General features: G+C 53.1%; 1 protein-coding gene across 1 annotated transcript; it reads right to left on the reverse strand.

Annotated features, from left to right (window-relative positions):
* Positions 1-332: 332 nt before the first annotated feature.
* GDF6 (growth differentiation factor 6) lies at positions 333-19,551 on the reverse strand. Its single transcript, XM_014847754.3, has 2 exons — positions 18,083-19,551; positions 333-3,426 (listed from the first exon to the last, which is right to left on the reverse strand). Exons 1-2 carry the CDS (start codon positions 18,504-18,506, stop codon positions 2,465-2,467), a joined length of 1,386 nt encoding a protein of 461 aa, XP_014703240.3. The 5' UTR covers positions 18,507-19,551; the 3' UTR covers positions 333-2,464.
* Positions 19,552-21,378: the final 1,827 nt, after the last annotated feature.

Here is a 21,378-nt window from a genome sequence, read left to right on the forward strand (position 1 = left end):
CTTACAGCTTTTTTTCAACGTTAAAGAAACCAAGAAATAATCCAATTCCTACTTGGGCTCTTGAGATGCTGGAATGAGTTACAGGTTTATCAACATTGTTCTAATAGTTGACAAGGATTCGGCTCTAATCTGGTGAATGAACAGTTCATGAAAAGAGAGTTATGGAGGAGTTATGATGAAAAAGTGTGATGTTCTAAACGATGGATTTCAAAACATCAGTGCCTTTTCAGACATTTGGTCCCATACTGGACCAAGATATCACCGACAATAATTCCTTCAGAAAATGATTTTTCTAAATAGATCCATATAAACCAGGCTGAGTTATTAAGGGGAAAAATGAGTTTAATAATACAGTATTAGATTGAGTAGCATCCAGGAAAAGTGTACTGTAAAAAAAGTTTTGAATATCGATTGACCTCTAGTAACTTTAGTGTTGAAAATACTTGTATTATAGTGAGGTAGACAGTTTAAAAAAACTCTCCATTAGACAGACTTAAATTTTTGTAATAATATTTAAGAAAATGATAACATTATGAAAGAATGAAATATCTGATTAATGCTTAACTTTGTACAACTCGAATATAAACTTTAAAAATATTAGAAATTATAACATTTGAGTGCATATAACGTTTTGTACATTAAGATGAATTGCATGCTGTCCATTCCCTCTTTGCACTTTCAGTCACCTTAAATAAACAAATATATACAGCCTTAACAGAACGACAGTGCATCCATAGCAAATGTGCATTTTAAATTATTTCTCCTGGCCAAGTCTTTGTTCTTACTTAGCACTTTATACTAGCATTTATTATCCTTCTCACCCTTTTTTGGACAGTTTGTAGTTCTCCGAACCAAACAACCAACAGGTTAAGATGGGAGAGAGCAAAACCACTTAGGAGAAACAAAAACTTTTTTTAATGGTTGGTGCAAGTTCCCTTGTTTAAACCATTTCATGGTCAAAGATGAGAAGGAAGCCAACTCTTCAAAGGGCCTACTTACGGGCAATGTTTGAAAATAACACTGGTGCAGGTTGGGGGAAAGTTCATGTTTTTGACAGTCTGGGAATGGGTATTTAAGTTGCGCTGTGCTCTCTCCTGCTTCCTTCCGGAAGATGAATTCCATCCCTGTCTCCTTCCTCACTGGCCTTCCTCAGCGCCCACCCCAAGCTCAATGTAACACTTTGCTCTTTTCACAGTTCCTCATTACTAAGTTTTAAAAACATTGCCTAACTGGTAATTACAATCTGAAACAATTCTTTTGGGGGAGCCCTGGGCTATTGCTGGCTGGTAATCTTCCAGGAATGTCAGAGAGAGGGGAGGGAACATAGATTTTAAAGAAACTTTGGAGACAGGGACTTGCGTCCCCTTTCATCCTTCTCTCTCCTGTTCCTGGCCTGCCCCTGCAGCCCATCTTTCCTGGGGCACACCACCTCCCCTCCCGACTCCACCCTTCTGCTTCTGGGGTCCTATCCCTCCACTGCGCCTCTTCCTTCCTCAGATAGCTCTCCACCCCTGCCCATTTTTTGTTTAACTGGGAAATCACCTTTCCCTGAATAGGGGATGTCTGAACTTTGGCAAATTCTGTTCAAAGAAATCAATTAGAAACAGACAGCAAGAAGGCTTTTTGGTGGGTTCCCTCCAGCAGGGTCTAACACACCTCAGTGTCAGCCCCCTCAGAGGCAGGCCTTGTGGTTTCTCATTATCCTTCAAGGGGTTCCATTTGGACTCATTCTTGTCATTCCATCCATACCAACACCCTTTCTCCCACCAGAAAGAGCAACAGTAAAGGTAACAACCCAAGTACCCTGGCGAGATGCAGGTTGCCAGTTTCCTCTACTCAGAGAGGGCAGGGCAGAGCCAGCTACACAAGCTAGCGCAGGCCAGCTGGGACCCACCTCTCAAAACTCTTCTAAAGGCAGGGCCCATCCTGGCTTTCCTATTCCTGGTGCCAATTCCTCTATTTTAACACATTTTGCTCAGGAGGTCACAAGGCATGGTTATGACATGACCAGAAAGACCCCACCTTCTTTGCACAGGTAGAAAACAATCAAACCAAGATGTGGTCAAGGGTGATTCTTCCTCTCACGCTGTTTCCCTTCTTAAACTATTATTTTTTTAATCCATAGAGCAGTTGAGAAACAGGTATGTGTCTCCCCTCCTCCCACCTTCTATCAAAACCTGTGAGATACACAAGGAAATCCAAAGCCACAATAATAAAGAAAAAAACTAAAGAAATCCTCCTTGGCTTGTTTTTCAAAGGTGGCCAGGCAAGGTGTGAAAATCCGTATCTCCCTCTGGGCTGACAGGTGGAAGGTTCTGGGAAGGCCGAGCTCCCTCCTCCCCCACTTGGCTGCTAGTCCAGGCTGTTTCCCCACCCTCCGCCTCCTCCAAGGCCAGCTCCTCCCCCGCCTCTCAGCAGTCAGGCCTCCCCTGCGGCCCGGGCCAAGGCGGCAGGAAAGGCGCCGCTACCTGCAGCCGCAGGACTCCACCACCATGTCCTCATACTGCTTGTAGACCACGTTATTGCCGGCGTCGATGTACAGGATGCTGATGGGAGTCAATTTGGTGGGCACGCAGCAGCTGGGCGGGGTGGAGCCGGGATCCATGGAGTTCATCAGCGTCTGGATGATGGCGTGGTTGGTGGGCTCCAGGTGCGAGCGCAGCGGGAAGTCGCACACGCCTTCGCAGTGGTAGGCCTCATACTCCAGGGGCGCGATAATCCAGTCGTCCCAGCCCAGCTCCTTGAAGTTCACGTGCAGGGGCTTCTTGCTGCAGCGCAGCCTCGACTTCTTGCCGTGCCGCTTGCCGTGGCGGCTAGCGAAGGCCGTGCGCCGCCTCCGGCGGCCGGGCGAGGGCAGCCAAGGCCCGGCGTCCGGGCTGCCCGACGGCGGCGGCCAGGAACCCTCGGCGCCCCCGCTCGGGCCCGCAACCTCGGCGGAGCCCGGCTGCTCGCGCATCTCCGCGAACAGGTTCTTGCGCTGGGATCTGGTGAACACGACGAGCAGGGCGCGCTCCTGCGGAGGCCTCACCCTCCGGCCGAAGCCCAGACTCCGCAGGTCCGGGGGCGGCGGCTGCTGGGGCCCCGGCGCGCGCGCTTCGTCCTCCCCGGCGCCCAGCTCGCCCCACGAGGCCCGCAGCTCCAAGCACAGCTGCTTCCAGGGCTGGTGGCGCAGGCCCTGCCACACGTCGAAGACTTCCCAGCCGGCCCGGGGCGCCCCCTGCGGGTCCAGGGTCCGCGCGTCCAGCTGCAGGGGCGACAGGCAGGGGAAGAGCTGCACGTGGAGTGGCCCGGCCGGCGGCCCCCAGGGCACTGCGGGCGCCTGGCGAAAGAGCCGCAGCTCCGCGCCCACCAGCTCTTCTTTGTCTGAGAGCGTGGACACATCAAACAAATACTTCTGTCTCCGGAGAGGAGTGTGCGAGAGATCGTCTGCGAGATAAAAAATAATTACAGTCAGTTTCACTTAAGGGGGAGATCAGCCCGGTGCCTTGCGGCCGCCCCAGGAGGGAAAGGGCGGGGAGCGGGGCAGGCAGGCCGGGAGGCCAGCTCGGCCAGCCCGGGGCCTGACCACCCCGGCTCCCCGCCCGGCCGGTGCTCGGCGAGGGGAGGGGGCCACCAGGGCGGGCCCCCTCCTCCCATCAGCCCCAGACTCCCAGGGCGGAAGTCGGTGGCTGCTGCAGAGGCGGCCGCGGCCGAAGCCTCCTGGGTTGTCCCCCAGGATCCTGCGTAACCACTAATGTGCCCTTTGTGGTCGCCAGCCTGGGCCGCGCCTCCCCCAGACCTCCTTCGGGCTGGCTCATTCTCATCATTCACGTCTCCTTCAAATGTCCCCTCCTCCGAGAGCCATCCTCGACCACCCTGATCTGAAGTAGCCTCCCTGGGTCACAATCGCAGGACTCTGGTTCATTATCTTCCCGGCACTTAGCACTATCTACTATGATCTCGTTCATATTTGTCTCCTTAGTGGTCCGTCTTTCCCAAGAACACCCCGCCCCCCTCCACCGGCCCGGAGGAGCTGGGACCATGTCACGTCCATCTTGCTCACCACAGCGCCTAAAGTACACGCAGCTCAACAAGTGAGAAACTTCTAGAGCAGTCATTCTCAATCTGGTTGTCTGTTGTAATCATCTAGAAAATTTAGAAATTACCAGCACCAGGGCTTACTTCAGCCAATTGAATTAATATCTGAGGACAGAGCCTGGGTATTGGGGTTTTGTTGGCTTTTCCTTAGCTTTTTTTTTTTTTTTAAGCTCCAAGGTGATTTGGTGATTTGGTGGTGCAGCCCTAGTTTAGACCCACTGGTCTGGGTGGAAGTTGCTGCCCATTAGGCAGTTTTGCTGAATCTTTTAGGCCCAACACAAAGCTGACAGAATGAATAGCTGTTGTGTGATTTTTCTTTCTTTTTTAAACCTCAGCCATAGACACACACGCACGCACACACAGTGATATTCTCCCCTCCTCCACCTACCCAGTCTGAAATCTTCTTGCTTTGCAATTAATCATGAGGACAAAATTTTTGGTTACAAGTGAGAAAAAGAAATTTGGGGCTCATGGGAGCATATAACAGGCTTTTAAAATCCAAGGCGAATTATTTGGGACCAAGGCAAAACTGGGCTTCTTTTTTGATACATTTGTGCGTGAAGCCAATGCCACTTCAGAGTGCAAGGAGGAAAGCTACCCAGATTTTCCTGGGCTGCCTTCTCATAAAATATTTACAACCCAGCAAATACAAAAATCCCCAAAGCCCCCATCTTTCCCCAGAAGCTGGTAAAGTTTGGGTCGATTTCAATAATAAAAGTGTCACTGGGTCCCAGTCCAACCCTCACTGCCTGTCCAGATGTAGCCCCAGGGCACTGGATCTGGAGCCTCAGCCACACCTAGTCCCTATTCTGAGCTGACCGCCAGCCGGCTGCCTCACTCTGCTGCACATGTCCCAACCTGAGAGGGAGCTGTGGGGAGGGTTAGAGAGGTGAAAAGGGAAAAGCTGCTGGAGGCAGTTGATTTATGGAAGCCAAGACCTTCAAACCAGCCAGGGTCATTTTAAAATCAGTGCGAATTCAGCACACTTTCTTCTCCTTTTAAGATACCTGTGTCTGACAATGCTCAGCCACCACCCAGATCTCTGGACCTTTCGCCTTAGGCCTCACTTTCCTGCCTCTCATATTTCTCTCTCCCCAAACTAAGGATGTGATGAGAGGGACAAACCTAAGGCACTTGCTGCACCAGTGAAATGTTGTGAGGGCAGACATATTTTTCATCTTTAATTCATCCACAAGCACAGAACAGTTCTGTAAGGTAGGTACTCATATTATTCCCATTTCAGATGGGAAAATCAAGGCTTGGATAAATTAAGTTAATTACCAACGTCTGGTGGCTGGTAAGTGGTGAAGTTGAGATACAAACCCAGATCTACTTAATTCCAGAATTGGAGCAGTTAGCCCCTAAGCCCCGTTGCCTCACTATTATAATCCAGGTACTGGAGTCTAAAAGCAACCAGAAGTGGCCAGGGTATAAGGTATGGGGGATGTAGTCCAAACGGTATTTGCAGGGCTTGCCAGGATTAAAACCTGTGCCCCCTTAGGAAGTTATTTCCATGTCTGCTTACATAACTCTTGAGGAAGTTTGTCATTGGCTGAAGAGCATTAGGCAGGTGTAAAGGCTAATGATTTATTTCTCTTTCATGCAACATGGAGAGATCAGCCTGCTTTTGTTTTCCTTCTTTTTTTTAAGTGTGGGCTAATAAATAGTCTGAGTCATATTTCTCCAGTCCTCAAGAGTGGTCAAAACAGAAGAAAGCATCTGTAGAAAGCGGGCTCTACTGATTCTGCAGTCTTGGGATTTCTGATGATCTTTCCAGCAAGATCAGCCCACTCTCACTCTTTCCAGGGCTCAGAGAAGAGTGCAAACGGGAGCATCAGCCCATATCCTAACTCCCTTCTCTCCGCATACCAGCTCCATCCCACAATTGGAGGGCCTCACTCCCCTGCGTGTGGACACTCTCGCCCCCAGGTCCAAGCTCCCTAGGCCTACAGGTGCACACATCAGTGGTGTGATCTACTCTTAGGAGGACAGACCCAATGAAGAAGCTGCCCAGGCCCTGGAGGTGGACTGAGGGCTATTTTGGCAAGAACTCTGTGGCTCCAGTACAATGGAGTAGTAACTCTCAAAGCCACTAAACCTAGAACAATCCCTAAATTGACATTATTAGCATCACACAGGAACTTGTTAGAAATGCAAATTCTCTTGGGCCCAGAAGTTCGTGGTGGGGCCCAGAATTTGCATTTCTAATTAGTTCCCAGGTGATGCCAATTCTGCTAGTGGAGGATCCCACTTTAAGAACCACTAATCTAGAGGAGTGTGCCCCTTTGGCTCTTCAGATTCCCCATCATGTGGGGAGAGCATCCTGGAGGCAGGACAAAACAAGGCCCTCCAAAGCTCAGGGACCAGGGCAGGGTCTAAGGTGACTGTCCCTCCCAGTCCCTTCCTACCCCTCACAGCCATCCCCACATTTTTTTAAATCTTTCCGCCACATGCACTCTCACTGGGTCTCCAGAACTTCTAACCCCTAAACAGAGGGTCCGAGAAGGTGGCCGCTCTGTGCACCTCCCCTACAGGACCACATTCCCCACCTGTCTGGACCTGCTCTGGAGCCATGCATCACAGAAATAGCCCAGAGGAGGCATTCGACCTCGGGAGTGCACAAGCCACCAGCCGCTGAGACCCTGCAGACACTTTGTCTGCTGACCTGGCATCACAAGGCCTGGCTCTGCTGCCATGGCCACCTGTGGTCAGGAAGCTGGCCCTTCATACTTACTTCTACAAGCCTCCTGTCCCATTAAGTCCTGTATAAATGAGGGCTGATATCATCAAATGACCCTCTCTCCCATGCCCTGTCTACAAACATGCACTTTTCATTTCAAAATCTATTTGTGGCACTTTCTTACATCCTGGAAGTGAATCCTAGCTTTAGACTTTTAAATTGAAATTGATCCGGAAAACATCATGAGAGCTTTTTATTTTGCTTTTAATTTGCATCAACCTGGTTTGTTACAACTTAGCTCACATCCTAGTGAACTCAGTATTTGTTGAGTATTAAACATATAGTCATTTCAAGTTACAATTGCTAGATATGTGCTTATCAACTTTCCCTGGCGGGTGGGTGGAGGAAGGAGAGGCGGAGGCAAGGAGAAGGAGCAAACCACCCGCATGTCTGAAGAGAATTCTTCATAAGTAGGTCAGCCTTTTTTGAGTTAAGAACAAGTTGGGAAAAGGCTGAGGGCACCTCAAACGTGCACTTCTGCTGTGGAAATGACAAAAAATAAAAAAGAAAGCACATAAGGGAACGAGAAAAAGAACTAACCTCTTGCAAAGTAGGGACTATAGCGCCCATTTTAAATGAGGAAACTGGCTCAGAAAAGTAGTCATCTGTGCAGGGTCACAGCACGTGGCTGGAGGAAGCTAAGAAGCAAACACCAGATTGGCTAGGAAAGGATGCCCACGGTGCCAAAGACGGGACACCGGGAACCTGAGCCCCAGCACGGCTGCCTAAATTTGGGACGCGCAGCGGCCGGTAACGCGCCTCGCCCGCCCATCTGCGCTCCTTGGCTGCTGGCTGCTCCTGGGACCATACTGTACAGGGTTTCCGAAATCCCGCAACTTGTTTTGGTTTGGGGCAGGAAGGGCCCACAGTGCATCTTTTCCAAGACACATCTGAGATATGTATGCAGCTTGAGGTCCCTGTTGGAAATCCTGGTTGGATTTTCTGTCACTCACCGGCCCCGAGGGTGCCCCGGCGGCTCCAGCTCTCCCGACCCCCAGGGCTCTTCGTGCCGCAGACTGTGGGCTCCCCAGCGCTCCTCAGAGCATCCCACTCCCATCCACCGGATTCGAGGGGACCCTGGACGGCCACTGACCAGGCTTCTGGCCGCCCCCCTGCCATCTCCCCGTCCCGCCTGCACTCGCCGCCGCGCCACGCCTTTGGCCGCTTGTCCTCTGAAGGCACAGACCCCAGCACTAGGCAGTGGCTCAGAAAGCCGAGATGACAGGGCTTTCCCACTCCCCTAGATGGGGATGAGAGGGACGGGGACAATCGCCTTTCTTTACAAAGCAAACTCCAGATGTCTTTGCCCCTAAGCCTTTCCTCCACCCCTCATTTTCGAGCCAACAGCAGCACTGAACACTTATGGGGCAGCCTTTGTGCCAGGCACTGCTCAGGGCTCTGATGGGTCTGTCCCTGAATCCTCACCGCAAGCATCCCAGGCCTGCCCGGCTCTCATGCTCATTTATAGATGAGGAAACTGGGGCTCTACGAAGTGTCTTCACTTGCCCACAGTCTTGCAATTACTAAGGGACAAGGCTCTGATGGTCTTAATTCCAAGTGAGGCCCTCAGACCTGCAGCCACGCCCTTCCAGGGTTCTGATTCGTTGGTGGAGCAAGAGGGAGGACACTGCACACACATTCCTCACCAATGCCATCAACACCAGGTGAGCTGCCTTCCCCTAGGATTTCCCTTTTTATCTTTACCAGAATGAAGAAGACCTCCAAGCAGGGAATTCATGGCTGGGTTTGGAGTCTCTTCTTTCCTAGGTCCCTTAGCTTCAGCAATGTCCTGAGGTGCCAAAGTCCACAAGTGTACTGGGTGAGTTAAAATGAGACACCAGCCCTCTCCCATGGGATGTGAAGGCCTCTGAGTAATTTGTGCTCCAGGGATTACCCTCTACTGGGACCTCCCTGGCATCCCCTGTACTCTTGTCCTGAGTCTAGCCTCTGATGAGATCTGAGCCTTGGAAACTGCTGACCTTGCTAAGCATCCTCACTGAGGTGCGGATTCAGGAGGCAGTCCACACAGTTCACCCTCTCCAGGGTACTCTTGCTTGATCACCCAGCATAACCACAGCTAACATTGGTATAGCACTTACTGTGTGTTGGGCATGATCTAAATTCTGATAATAACTCATTTACACCTCAAAACCATGTATGGGGGGGAAATCACTATTATGCTCATGTTATGGATGAGAAAACTAAAACACAGAGCTTGAGAGTGACTTGCCCAAGGTAGTAAGAGGTAAACATAGCAGTCTGCCTCCAGTATCTGTGCCACTACCCTAGGCTTCCCAGCCCTTGACCTCTGTGTCTTGTAGAAACCCGAAGTCTCCAGCTCTTTCATGCTGCCCATGCCTGGAAAAAGGGCAATAATCCCTGGCCTCCAAGAGTCATTCACTTTCGAATCAGCAGAACTGAAGGGATGCCAATAATTAGACTTTTGAAAGAGAACTTACAAGGAAACTTAATTTTCTCATCTACAAAATGAGATAATAATGCCAGCTCACAGTCACTGAGAGAGGGATGACAAATGAGAGAAAGAGTGGGAATGAAGTCAGAAGACACATGCAGATGTTGATGACTACTGACAATGTGGAATGGGAATTAGAGTCTAAAACACATAGATTTGAATCCTGACCAGTGACTTGGTGGCTGGGTCACCTTGGGTGGACTGGGTCACATAATCTCTCCCAGCTTCATATGCCTCTTCCGTAAAATAGGAAAATTACCCCTAATTTGCAAGGTCATTGTAATGGTCAGAGTCAAAGCACCCAGGACAGTGCAGGACACACTGAAGCACCCAATGAATACGGCCAGTATTACTGTAACTACCTACATCCAGGTAGGGGGAAGATGCACCTGTCCTCCCCTTGGCCTTCTCTCACAGTCCAGTGTTCTCAACAAGATTTCCAGAAGTAAGTGGAAGAAAGGTGATCAGCAGAGTGGGTGAAGAGAGAAGCAGAGGCGTCCAGTTCCTGTCCATCTGAAGTCTAGCCAAGTGCAAAGGCCCATAGGGGCTTCGGCCTTGAGCCCCCTACCCCACCCCCCACCCAACCAGGACCTGATCCTTCTCAGTCCTGCCATGCCAAATGCACACTCCAGTCCCTCTCACAATGCCAGGTGAACAATCCACCTCTGACCTAAACCTCATCATGGACAGGGCCCTCCTTGCCTGTTCCCTCCTCTGAGGGGTCAGGCCCAGTGTCAGCCCATGTGCCAACCCATCTGACTCCCGGGCTGAACAGAAGCAGCCCTGAGAGGCCTGGGGGTTGATCTCCTTACCCACTCCTATATCCCCCTTTGCCGCCTTTTTGGGGGCACGATCTGGCCACTGAGCCAATTTAGGGTCAGGATGGGGGCCACGTCCCCAATCTTCTCCACCCAGCAAAGGACCAGGCACACCTTGGAGGGGAGAGGCGTTGTAGCAGTGAATGACCCCTTGGGCTGCCGCGTGAGGCCTGGCCAGGGTCTCTAGTCCCCAGCAAAAGTCCCAGCAGTCGGTCAGTGTTCATGCCTCCTTGTCACGCACTCACCCACCCAGCTTCACTCTGGGTCTCTTGGCTTCCCCAGGGTTTTTTCCAATAGCTTGCCCTGCATTTCTCAGCTCCTTTCCTTCTCTCAAAGACCAGAGAGGCCCAAGGCCAGTTCTCCATGGAGTCTCAGAGAGGCTTTTTCCACCCTTTCTCCCAACCCATGAACCTGTGTCCTCCTCTATCCGACAGGCCTGGGCCTTATGAACTTCACGGGATTAAGCGGGTCTGGTGGCCTGCCTGGATCTAGAGGAGAATTCTCATCCTTAGCACAGCAAGCTCTGGCTCAGCATGAGGCAAACGAGTGAGGTTGTGAGGGGCAGGGAAGGGGAGCCCCGACTTCCACCTGACTGAAAACCTAATTCTGCCCACCCTCGGAACCTCAGCATAGCCTTCAGTGGCAGTCACCCCAGTTTCTGGCGGGAGACGTGGGCCAGCCCTTGTCCCTGAACACTGGGCACTAGGTATTGGTCAACCCCAGCAAGAGTCTGAAGGCGCTTCAAGGAGACTCCTTCTGTCTCTTGTCTCTCCAGAATGAAATGGATTCATTTATAGAGTATTTTCCATGAACTAAGTCGGTGCAAACTCTCCTGGCCGGCCGTTCGTTCTCAAGAGTGGCCCAAGAGCCAGAGATCCAAAACTGAGATCAGGGACGGTTCACCTGGCCATTTCCTTGAATTGCGGTCCCACCCGGGGCTCCCGACCACAGCAAATCAAATCTTAATTTGACATCACTGCAGATGAAATCCAAAGGGAAGTTTGGTACCATCCCCACACACTGAACCCTCTCTGCCCATCTTCCCGCTGTGCCTAGACGTCCTCCGCGCCATCATCCTACGCAGGTCACTGCCCTTCCCCTGGGGCCGCTGGTGCAGGGCCTGGACCAAGCTGCTCTTCTGGAGGCTGCCCTCCCTGTACCGTCCTCCAGTAGGGTCACCCGTGAACCCAGGGGAGTGACACAGGCCCTGGCCAGGGGGGAGGAGGGGGAGATTCGCAGCTTTGAAACCGTCCTCTGGACTGGAACATGATGGGACCGTTTGACTTGAGATCTTCGAGATTAAACGTAGAAGAAAAGGTTCCCACTTTATTTGGTTTCCCCTTCCGGACCACTTCTGAGATTGCGGGGGGTGGGGGTGGGTGGTTCAAATTGGTGTGTTGTGGTGGGCAGGATGTTGGACCCTCAGCGCCCAGGCGACCTGCTTAGGAGAAAACTCAGTGATGTGTTCTCTAAAGTGCTGGACCTGGACCGGGCGCAGCTTCTGAAGAATGGATTGCCGCAACTCCTCTCGGCTGCTTTCACCCTGGGCTGACTCCCGAAATAACGTCAGCAAAGTGAGATTCATAGTGGCACCCGTGGGCCATCGTCTAGCATTATTCCATTTCCCTTCCCCTAGGGAGTCGAAGCGGCAGTTGGCTGGGAAGTGGAGTGGAGGCTGGACCAATTTGCTTAAAAGTCAGACTTGGAAAGCAGGCGCACAGAATCTCTTTGGTTCCTGCGTTATTTAGGGATTGGAGGTGTGTGTGTGTAAACCCCTCCCGACCCCAAAGCCAAGCCTCCGCGCTGCCATGACTTCTGTTTTCTGCTGGGCTCCTCATGCTAACTTTGCACCAGCCTGGGCCAGAAGCCCGCCGGTCCCCCCTCCGCTACGCCGCCTGCGGGGTTCCCTGAACAGTGCCCCGCCCCCAGGCGCCCGGGCCCTTCGCTGCGCAGCGCGCGCATCTCCGGGAACGTTGGCCAGCGCCGCCCGCAGCCAGCCCCTTCCAAGCGCCAGCAGCCCCTCACCCCAAGTGGACCCAACCCTCGGCCCCCAGCAACGCTAACGGACTGTCCTGGAAGACAGAGGACGGCAGCCCTGGAACCCATTACACCAAAGAGGACCTGTTTGATTCCTGTGAACGGGGACAACATTTAACCGACATTGAGCTTAAAAATAAACAGCTATGGCTTTAAGGTGGGGGAGAAAGGCGGTAGATGCCAAGCAACGAAATGGCGTGGTGGATTCTCATTCCCGCTTTCCTCACCTCGCGGCCTCTGCTCGGACTTGGACGGATCCGGTCCAGAAAGCATCTCTTGAGCGGGGTTATCGAACTAATACCCTTTACTTTACTTAAAAGCCCCCAGGGATTATTGTTGATTTGCTCTGGCTCATTTGATGAACGCAGCAGTCCTGGCAGGAAACAAAGGTTTTCGTTCTACCCTGTTTCTGTCATACTATCTTTCCCACACCTCTCCGTCCCGTTCCCTTCTCCCTTTCCCCAAGCCTCCCCAGGAAGACGTCACCAATTTCAAGGAGGTGCGCAGCTGGAAGCCCGAGAACTCCAGCTGGGGAAAACGCATGGCGCTAGGGCCTCCATGGGCGCAACACCCTGCGTTTCCCGAAGGTTCAAGCGACAGGCGTCCTCTCTGGTCGGGGAGGGGAGCTGTCATGTCCTGATTCACTTTGCGGGAGAAGGGATTCACAAGGCCTGTCGCGGGCTGTGGCTTAGGTAATTTTATTTTTTAATGTGCAGAAACTACAGGGATGTTTGAGCACGTTTTTCGATCCCCTTCCCCCACCAGCAAGTCTACCACGCAAACTCCCAAAGCCCCAGAGCCCACCGCCCGAGGGAAAACGCGCAGTTCCTTCTCAGATTAGCCTCCCCGGCCGAGGAAGCGCACCCGCCGTTCCGGCGCAACCTGCACTGTCGATGCAGAAGACTTTAGATGTTCTTAGCTTCTAGCTAAATGACCCTTGTAAGGGTCTTGTAAGGCAGCCCGTTAAGGCCTTAGGGATGGGGGTGGCAGTAACTGTTATTTAACAATAAGCCAAGGGCTAAGGGATTGGTTTTATGGCCTTAAAAATGTTTTGCTCATTCCAACCAGAAGAGCAGAACAAAATTCTAGTTTAAAGCTTCCTTCCCTTCCCGCCGGGCTTTTTCCAGGACCTTCCAGTTCACCGTGCGGGAGGAAGACCCTGAACCTCGATGGCGACGCAAACCCTGCGCTGGCGCTCAGGCGGCCGCGCCCTCACACGCACACACTTGCACGCTCAGCAGTCCTTTTCCAAGGCTGTTCCCTCTTTCCGGGGAAATAAAGCCTAGATTGGAACCTTCTGCCGGCTTCCTCACTTGGCCGTCTGGTCTGCATTAGTGTTTTTATAAGGGACTGAAACAAATCGAATACAAGGTCACCAAATAATTAACAGTTGTGAATTCCCTCCGTCCCCATTAAAATACTTCCCTGCTTATATTTCATTTTCCGCTTGCCAACGACAACAGGGTCCGGGCAAAAGCGCTGCTGCGTTGACTACACAACTCTGCGGCCCAGGTCCACCCAGAAACTCGCTGTTTTGCATAAACATGCGGCACCAGAGGAACTTTAGTCGCGAGGGAACTGTGCAGCTCTTAGAACGCCCTTCCCGCAGCAAGGCTTTCCCCACAATCGCCCTGCCCTTCCCCCTGATCATCGCGACCCAGAAGGGAAACTAAGAAGCCAACAAGCAATGGGCTGCAAACCCTCCCGAGATTCATTTCTAGGGTGTCAAGTTCCTCAAGGATGTTCCGATCTCGTTTTGGTTTTTATCAGTTCCCTACCACCTCCTTTCTGAGAGCCCTATTGTGACAACAACAACCACCAAAAAAAATATTTTAAGAGTATTCTTATTTCAAAATCATCTGGAAACCTAACTCACAGCAGTGTTCTTAGGCTCATTTTGGTTTCCTCATCCTTGAGAGGATTTTCCCCCTTGTTGGAATTTTCTGGTATTTCTTACTACACAAATTAAAAGTCCGAGTTTTGCTTCTTTCTCTCTCCATCCCCCGCTATCTCTCAGCTTGTTGAATGCATAGAAGTTCTAATTGTCTGCCTTTCCCAGGCCCCAGAGTTGGGGGTCTAGGACTCCAGGACTAGTGGTCTTTTAATGAGTTACATCCTGTGCTAACTGTAATTTCTCTATATCCAATCTGGTCCATTCTGATCTTCAGACTGCGCCAAGACACACATGCACACAGTTTCTCACTTTATGGATCCAAAATCATTTTTAAAGCACAATATGAAAGCATTTTAAAAGATCAGGGATAACGTGACTTGTGCCTTTTACAAGGATTACAAAGAGGAAGCAAGGCACAGCACAGAATCAGGCCCTCACATCCAAGGCTCCACTCCAGCTCCTAACTGGGTCTCAAGACATTACAGAAGAATATTTGGCTAGGTGGGAAATCGGCCTTTTTTTTTTTTTTTTTTTTTACTTTTGCTTCTTGCCACCATCCTTTAGAAACTTCCTCACCCCTTACCCTATGCATATAGTGCCATAGGTAAGCATTCAGGGTCTAGAACAAGATATGAGCTACACTTCTCACTAGCTCTGTGACCTTGAGCAATTTGCTTAACCTGTCTTCCTTAATTCACCTGCAAAACAGTGATAATAGCACTTTCCCTGGAGGTTGTTGTTAGAATTAAATGAAATGATTCATGTAACAGATTTTAGCACAGAACTGGGTACACAGTAAATGCTCAACATATCTCGGTTATTATTATTACCTCTAGGTGTTTGGAGAGCAAGCTGAAAGGAAGGACACATACACAAAAAAACCAACTCGCAATAAGGTGTCCTCAGGAGATGTGGGAGAAGGTGACAGGAGGTGAGGTAGTGCAGAACGTACCCTCTTTATGGGCCTAAAGCATTCTTCATTCACTTGGGACGGAATTTATCCCTGTTCTCCCACTCTTAATCGCAAGCTTCAGGTGTAACTTTTAGGGTTTCGAAGTTCCGGGTGAGGAAGGTTTTTTACAAATACTGTGCATAAGTAGTTCATGCCTTGTGAGCCGACTTCAGGATTCCTTCCACTTTCTTTACTCCTCCCCCTGAGGGACCCCCGCTCCTCAAAGCCAAGCCTGCCACACTCGAAGGCGATTTAAACATCCCCGAGGCAAGGCGCCAAGTTAGTGGGGCTGGCCCAGCTCTAAGCTGGCTCGCTGCTCTTTCCTCCTGGCCAGGCCATCCACGGGTTGGGGGAGGGGATGTTAGAGGGTTTGGCGCGGTTAAGAGTCCCCACGTGAGAGGGGAGGAAGTCCTCGCCAGGAGCCGGGGATGCGCGGCTGGCGGGTCCCTTCCATCACGGGAGACTAGACACCGTTTGATGTGTTATGACATGAACCCTCAATTAGATCGCTGAGTTGAAACACTCCAATCAGGGGCCCGATGCTAAGCAAGCCCCGGAAGGTCCAGCCTGAGGTCACCGCCGGTGACACATCAAATCAAAATCAGTGAGAGGGAAAGTGAGGCTTTCCCTTTATCAAGCTGGGGCTGTAGCCCGCAACGTAACCCCCTCCTCTGCGCGCCCCCTCCAGCCCGCTGCTCCGCACTCCTTCGCCCCCGCGCGGTGTGGGATCAGCCACACCACCTTTCCAGTCAACTAACTGCCTTTTTTCGCTTTTTCTGCGAACCTGAGGGCGTGGAGGAGACCGCGCCTTAGAAGTTAGGGTCCAGGTGGTCAAGCCGCATCTCCTCAGATCGGGGTCTGCGCGCAGCTCCACGGCTTTCAGGAGATGAAGCCGGACGTCTGGATCTTGGTCTGGCTAGCCTGGAGACCTTGGCTCGGGAACAGAGGCCCCCCTAGCCTGGGCTCTCAGCCAGTCCTTTCCCTGCCTCCGGGGGCGCCCAGCTCGGTGCCCGAGGAGAAGCTTCAGCGCGAGCAAGGGTGAAGCGAGGCTGCGTCTGAGCTGGACCTGAAGCCCCCAGAGACCCTTCACACTTGCCTGAACGCTGCAGGCTTCGATAGACACATCCGAACAGCCTGCAGGGTCTCTTGGTCCCGTGCCAGACTCACAGTGCGCAGCGAACGAATTAGGGGTGCCTGCTTGGGGGAGGGGCAGAAATTCTTGCCACTTCCCTTCGGGGGGGGGGGGAAGAAAATGCGCGCCCAACTGCCCGCCAGCCTGGGCCTCCGGGATTTCTTCCCTTGGGGAAAGACCTCTTGGGGAATTTTCTCTGATCTTTCTTAGTCTCTCTCTCCTTCGACTAGGGCAGTAGAGAAGGCGGACGATAAGCAGATTTGGAGGGAAGGAGACAACGGAGACTGAGCCGGGGGTGGAGGGGCAGAAGTTGGCTGCGCTCCCGAGCTGCGCTGGCAGCGCAGAGGCCAGGGACCCAGTTGCTGCGCTACGGAGAAGCCACGTGTATTTGCTAAGGTACTTTAGTAGTCCTAAAATCACCATAAAATACCCGCCGTTAATTTTCCGCCCGGACCTTTCAGCAGCTCATGGACCTCGCTGACCTCTGGCTGCAGCGGCGAACCTAGCGTGGGCAGGACCCTTGTCCGCAAGAAAGGCGGCTGCAAGAGAGGAGGATGGGGGCTGGAGCCTGGGAAGAGCCCGGGGCTCAGAGCCGTTAGCCTGCTCTGAAGAGCTTCGAGGACATGCAAGTGCCCAAGGCAGCCAGGGCGGAGCAGCCCTCTCAACCCAAACCCCAGAGCTCGCGGGTTCTTGGGCCACCCAATTTTCACTGACCTGGAAGTGGGAGACCTGGAACGCGTCAAAGCCGCGGAGCTAGGTCTGGGCAGGATGGCAGAGTGGATAGCTGCCTAAATCTCTTTTATGTCCTCTTTCCTTTCTTCTTGTCCTCTTCCTCCCCTGTCCTCTTCCTCGCCTTTTTCTCCCTTCCTTTCCTGTCTCCTTCCATGTTATTGTCTCCCTTCTTTAGGAGCTGAGTTCCCGGCGCCTGTGGATCCTTCCCCAATTTCTGGAAACAGGGAGAGCGCGAGGCTCTCGAAGGCGCTCGCCAAGCTGCGGACCAATGTGGGTGGCAAGGAGGGAGCGCAGGGGTTTCCGCAGACACCCACGCATGCACCCACACCCACAGAGGGGACCAGAGACGAGGCCCCCGGTAGAAGCGCAGAGAGGAGCGCTGCCTGGCTGAGAAAGATGGATGAGCACCCCCACGCACCCGTGTGGATTGAGTAGCGACAAACCCGCAAACTTAGCTGCCTTGCCCCTGCCCCCGCCCGCCACACCAGTTGCTGCCGCTACCTCAGCAGAAATGACTTGGTTTCGGCCTCGGAGCGGCCGAGAGCGCGCTGTAGGAACAAGAACGCCCGAGGGCGCGGGGCTCCCGCCTGGCTGACGATCCCCACACCCAGCGCGGGGACGAGCCGAGAACTCGCGCAGCGGCGGGGCCAGGGCACTGCCAGACGCTGCTCGCGGACTCGATCCTCCGACCGTGGGACTCGCTTCTACCGGCTTTTCCCGGAGCGAACCGGAGCTCCGGGCTTTCCAACGCTCATTCATGCCCCAGGGCCCGCCCGCTCCGCTAAGGTAGCTCAGGCCTTAGACCGCGCACGCCGCACAACCCGGGACCCCGTGGCACGGCTTCCTTCAGTCCCCGCCGCGATCCCTCTCTAGCCCCGGTCATTTGTCTGCCACCTCCCGTCCTCCATGCTTCCTCCACCAGCCACCAGACGAGCGGCCACCACGCTGCTTTCTGCAAAAGACAAGAGGAAGAAGGAAGGAAGGGAGAGAGAAAGGAAGGAAGGGAAAGAAGGAAGCGAGGAAGGGAGGATTGCAAACTGGAATAAAATCTGCAGCCGCATTCAGAAACTTACTCTGGCTTGAAGAAAAACAATTTAAGAAAAGAAAGTGGGTGGTGTCCAGAGCGGGAAGGGAATTCACAAATGCAGCCTTCTGCCAGTGCCAGAGTAGCGCCCTGGCTGCGGAGCTCCGGGGGAAAAGGAGTCAGGCGCCTTCTTTGTCACTTACCTAGTCCCCTGTCTACAAAGCTAGTGATCGTATTAGCCGACTTGGAAGACTGGAAAAAGCTGGCATTGATGCCCAGCTTCTCTGCGATGGAGTAAGTCCTGTAGATTGACAGCATGTACTCGTGGGGCACCACGCGCGGGCCCCTGCCAGGCGACTCCTGCGCCTGGTGCTGCTTCGGCGGCCGCCTCCGCCGGGGCTCATCCTGCGGCTGTGGCTGATGCTCCTGACGCTCCAGGGGCGCCTGGGCAGTGGCACTCTCTTGCGGCGCCCGCGGCATCTTCCCTTCCCTGCGGCTTCGTATTCCCTTGGCGGAGCCCAGCTCCGCGGACGACGAGGATGAGATGGAAGCCTGTTGGAAACCGGGCAAATCCCACAGGAAACTGATGAGGAAGACGGCCGAGAGCAGGACCCTGGGAGTATCCATGGCGAGTGAGTGGCAGTCTCCCCGAGAGGCGGCGGCACAGGGCTCGAGGGGCACAGAGCGGCTGGACAGCGGCCGGGGCCCGGCTCCTCGGGCGGACTCGGAGTGCGAGGAGCCGGGTCCCAGCCACACAAACCCCGGCCCTGCCACGCCCCCTCCCGCCCCTCGCCGGGAGGGGAGGGGATGGGAGGGGAGGGAAGGGAGGGAAGCGGAGGGTGGGACGAGAGGCCGGGTGGTGCGGGCAGGAGGTGTGGGGGAGAGGGGCCGCGGTGTGCCGGTGTGGCAGGGAGACGCAGCGCCCCCGCGGGACACGCGCGGGGTTGCCGTGCGGTGCGCGCAGAGCCGGCTCCCAGCGCTGGCCGGGAAGGGCTGCCACGGCCGCCCGGCGGCCCGGAAGCCTGGGTCATCCGCAGCGCCAGAATCCCTCTAGCGCTGTCCGAAGCTCGGTCCCTTCGCAGGGCCGCGCCGACTCTTGGTCTTGTCCAGCCACCTCCACTTTCCTGGGAGCGTGCGGCCCAGGAGGAGGGAAGCTGCGGCGCCCCCCAGAGATCACTCGGTGTAGGCGCCTCTGCAGCCGACAGCGCGCTGGCTCCGGGCGGTGATACCTTCTGTCCCTGGCCCCAACCGCCAGGCCAGCCGTTTGCTCCCCTCAGGGGCCTGCCCAGCACCAGAGAAGCTTCGCCGCTTGCCATTCGCAGAGCTCAGCTCTACACAGCCCCTTTCTTTCGGTGGGGTAGCGATCTCCACAGACAGGGCATCTGGTCCCCACCCTCGAGGTCAGGCAAAGGCCACGAGTCTTTATAGTCTAGATGGATGCTAAAAGCTGCTGCGCTCCCCTGCAGGCCCCAGGCTCTGCTCTCGAAGTCCCCAACCTCTTCTAACGCTGGCTTCAGCCACTTCATTTCTCCTTCGTCGGCTCCCTGGGTCCTCTTCCCTCTGGAGGCCTGGCTCCCGCCTCCTCTGCATCCCCATTTTCCGTCTCTTCTTTTCCTCCGCCTTCAGGACTTCCTCCTTCCCCAAGTTCCTTCTGCATTCCAATCCCTCTTTCCCCAGCCTGCTTTCTTCTCACACTGCCCTCCCATCTCTCTCTGCCTTCCCACCCTCTCCCTCCTGGGCCTCCCCCCACCCCTTCCAGTGGACCCCTCCCTTTGCAGCTCTTCCCCAATCTGGTTCTCTTCAGCCCAGCCTCACCCCATCACGAGTTTCCTTTATCTGTCCCCAGATTCCCCGTGCCTATCTTCCCCGCCCACTGCCTCGCTCATTCCTGGGGCCTGGACGCTGGAAGGGGTGGAGGGCTGCTTCTCTCCCACAGTGCTCTGTACCCTGGAACGCCATGGACATAGTTTCCCTGTGCATTTATTGGGTGCTCAGCCACCAACCATGAATTCTCTCCTTTAATCATCCCAACAGCTCTGTGAGATTGTCCTTACTATTTTCACTTTTACTGCTTAAAAAAATGAGACTGAGAGCAGATAAATGACTTTTCCAAGGACACTCAGCCAAGGGATAGTGCAGCCAGGGACAGAGCCCAGGGCTCAGATCCCAAACCCAGTGTTCTTCCCACTACACTGTAGAAGAGTGGCTCCCCGGCCCAATATCTCTATTTCGTTTCTTGCCCTTTTCTTTATGGTTTTATTTGACCTCAGATGGTTTCCTCCCCTGCGCTGCTCTCTATGTGCAGGGTTCCCAGTCTCTCTACTCTCCTCCCTGTTACTTTCTTCCCCCTCCTCCCTTGGGCCTTTTCAGCCCTTTTTCTGTCCCTAAAGGGACCACTCACCTGGCAGACTGCAGGAGGAGGGAGTTTTCCGGGTTCCCTTCATTTTTTAACTTCCTTGAGGTCTGGGCTATGCCCTCTACACTGGGCACTGGCCTCCCCCAGATAATGGCAAGCACCCAAGAGAACTTGTTTATCTGACAAGGTTCTAAGCCCTTTACATATATTATTTTATTTAATCTTCAAAATAGTCTTATGAGATAAATGCTGTATATCCCTATTTTACAGACAGGGAAACTGAGGCCCAAGGTGACATGGATCCAGAGACAGGGCTCCAAACCATTGGACTATTGAGACGGCTACTCTCCTCTTGATCTGCTCTGTGGATGCCCCTTCTGGCCCTATCTCAATCCTACTTACGTCCCCTAGTTTTAGTTCATGATTGTCAAGTTCTGACACTTTAGACTCAAAGGTGCCTTAACCATAACCTTTTCTTCCTTCCCCTTTCTGTGCTTTAAAATGGTTTGTTATTATTTAATAAATTAACCATAAAAGGAAATGGAACTGAAAGAAAAAATTTTCTCAGATTTTTGCCAGTACAACAAATCAAAATGTTTTTGCTTTTATGGGTTCCCTTCCATTCCCTCTTTATTTTTTGTGCACGTCTTATTTTCAAATTGTTGCAGTTTAGGGATAGCTACTATGTTGTATCCTTCCTTTGTCACTTAACATTATACCCAAAGCATGTCTGCTGGTCCTTCTTTCCATTTCTTTGTTCGTTTTGTATTATTGTCAAGTAATTTCCTTCAACACCTCTCCTCTGCATCTTTCTGGCCCTCTCTGCAGGTCTTCACTACCCCTCTTCTGGCCTGCTCATGCCACCACTGCAAAACCAGAGAGTCAAAACTCCTCATTTCTCACTTGCAGAAGCAGCATTTCCCCTTCTGCCTCCCTGTCACCCCTGGCATGCATGTGGTCTCGTCTGGCCTGCTCAGCATCTTGTTCTGCACATCCGCCTCTCAAGTGTCATCCAGGAGAGGCTTCCTCCCATGGTCTCTCTCCATCCCTTCCCTCGGGGAAGTGAACACTTGTGGTTGTGTTATCAGTATTTTAATTTCTATCAGTATGGAGTCTGGTTAATGATGATTCAGGGTTTCAGAC

Source organism: Equus asinus, chromosome 12, assembly GCF_041296235.1.
Source record: "Equus asinus isolate D_3611 breed Donkey chromosome 12, EquAss-T2T_v2, whole genome shotgun sequence".
Classification (NCBI taxonomy): Eukaryota; Metazoa; Chordata; class Mammalia; order Perissodactyla; family Equidae; genus Equus; species Equus asinus.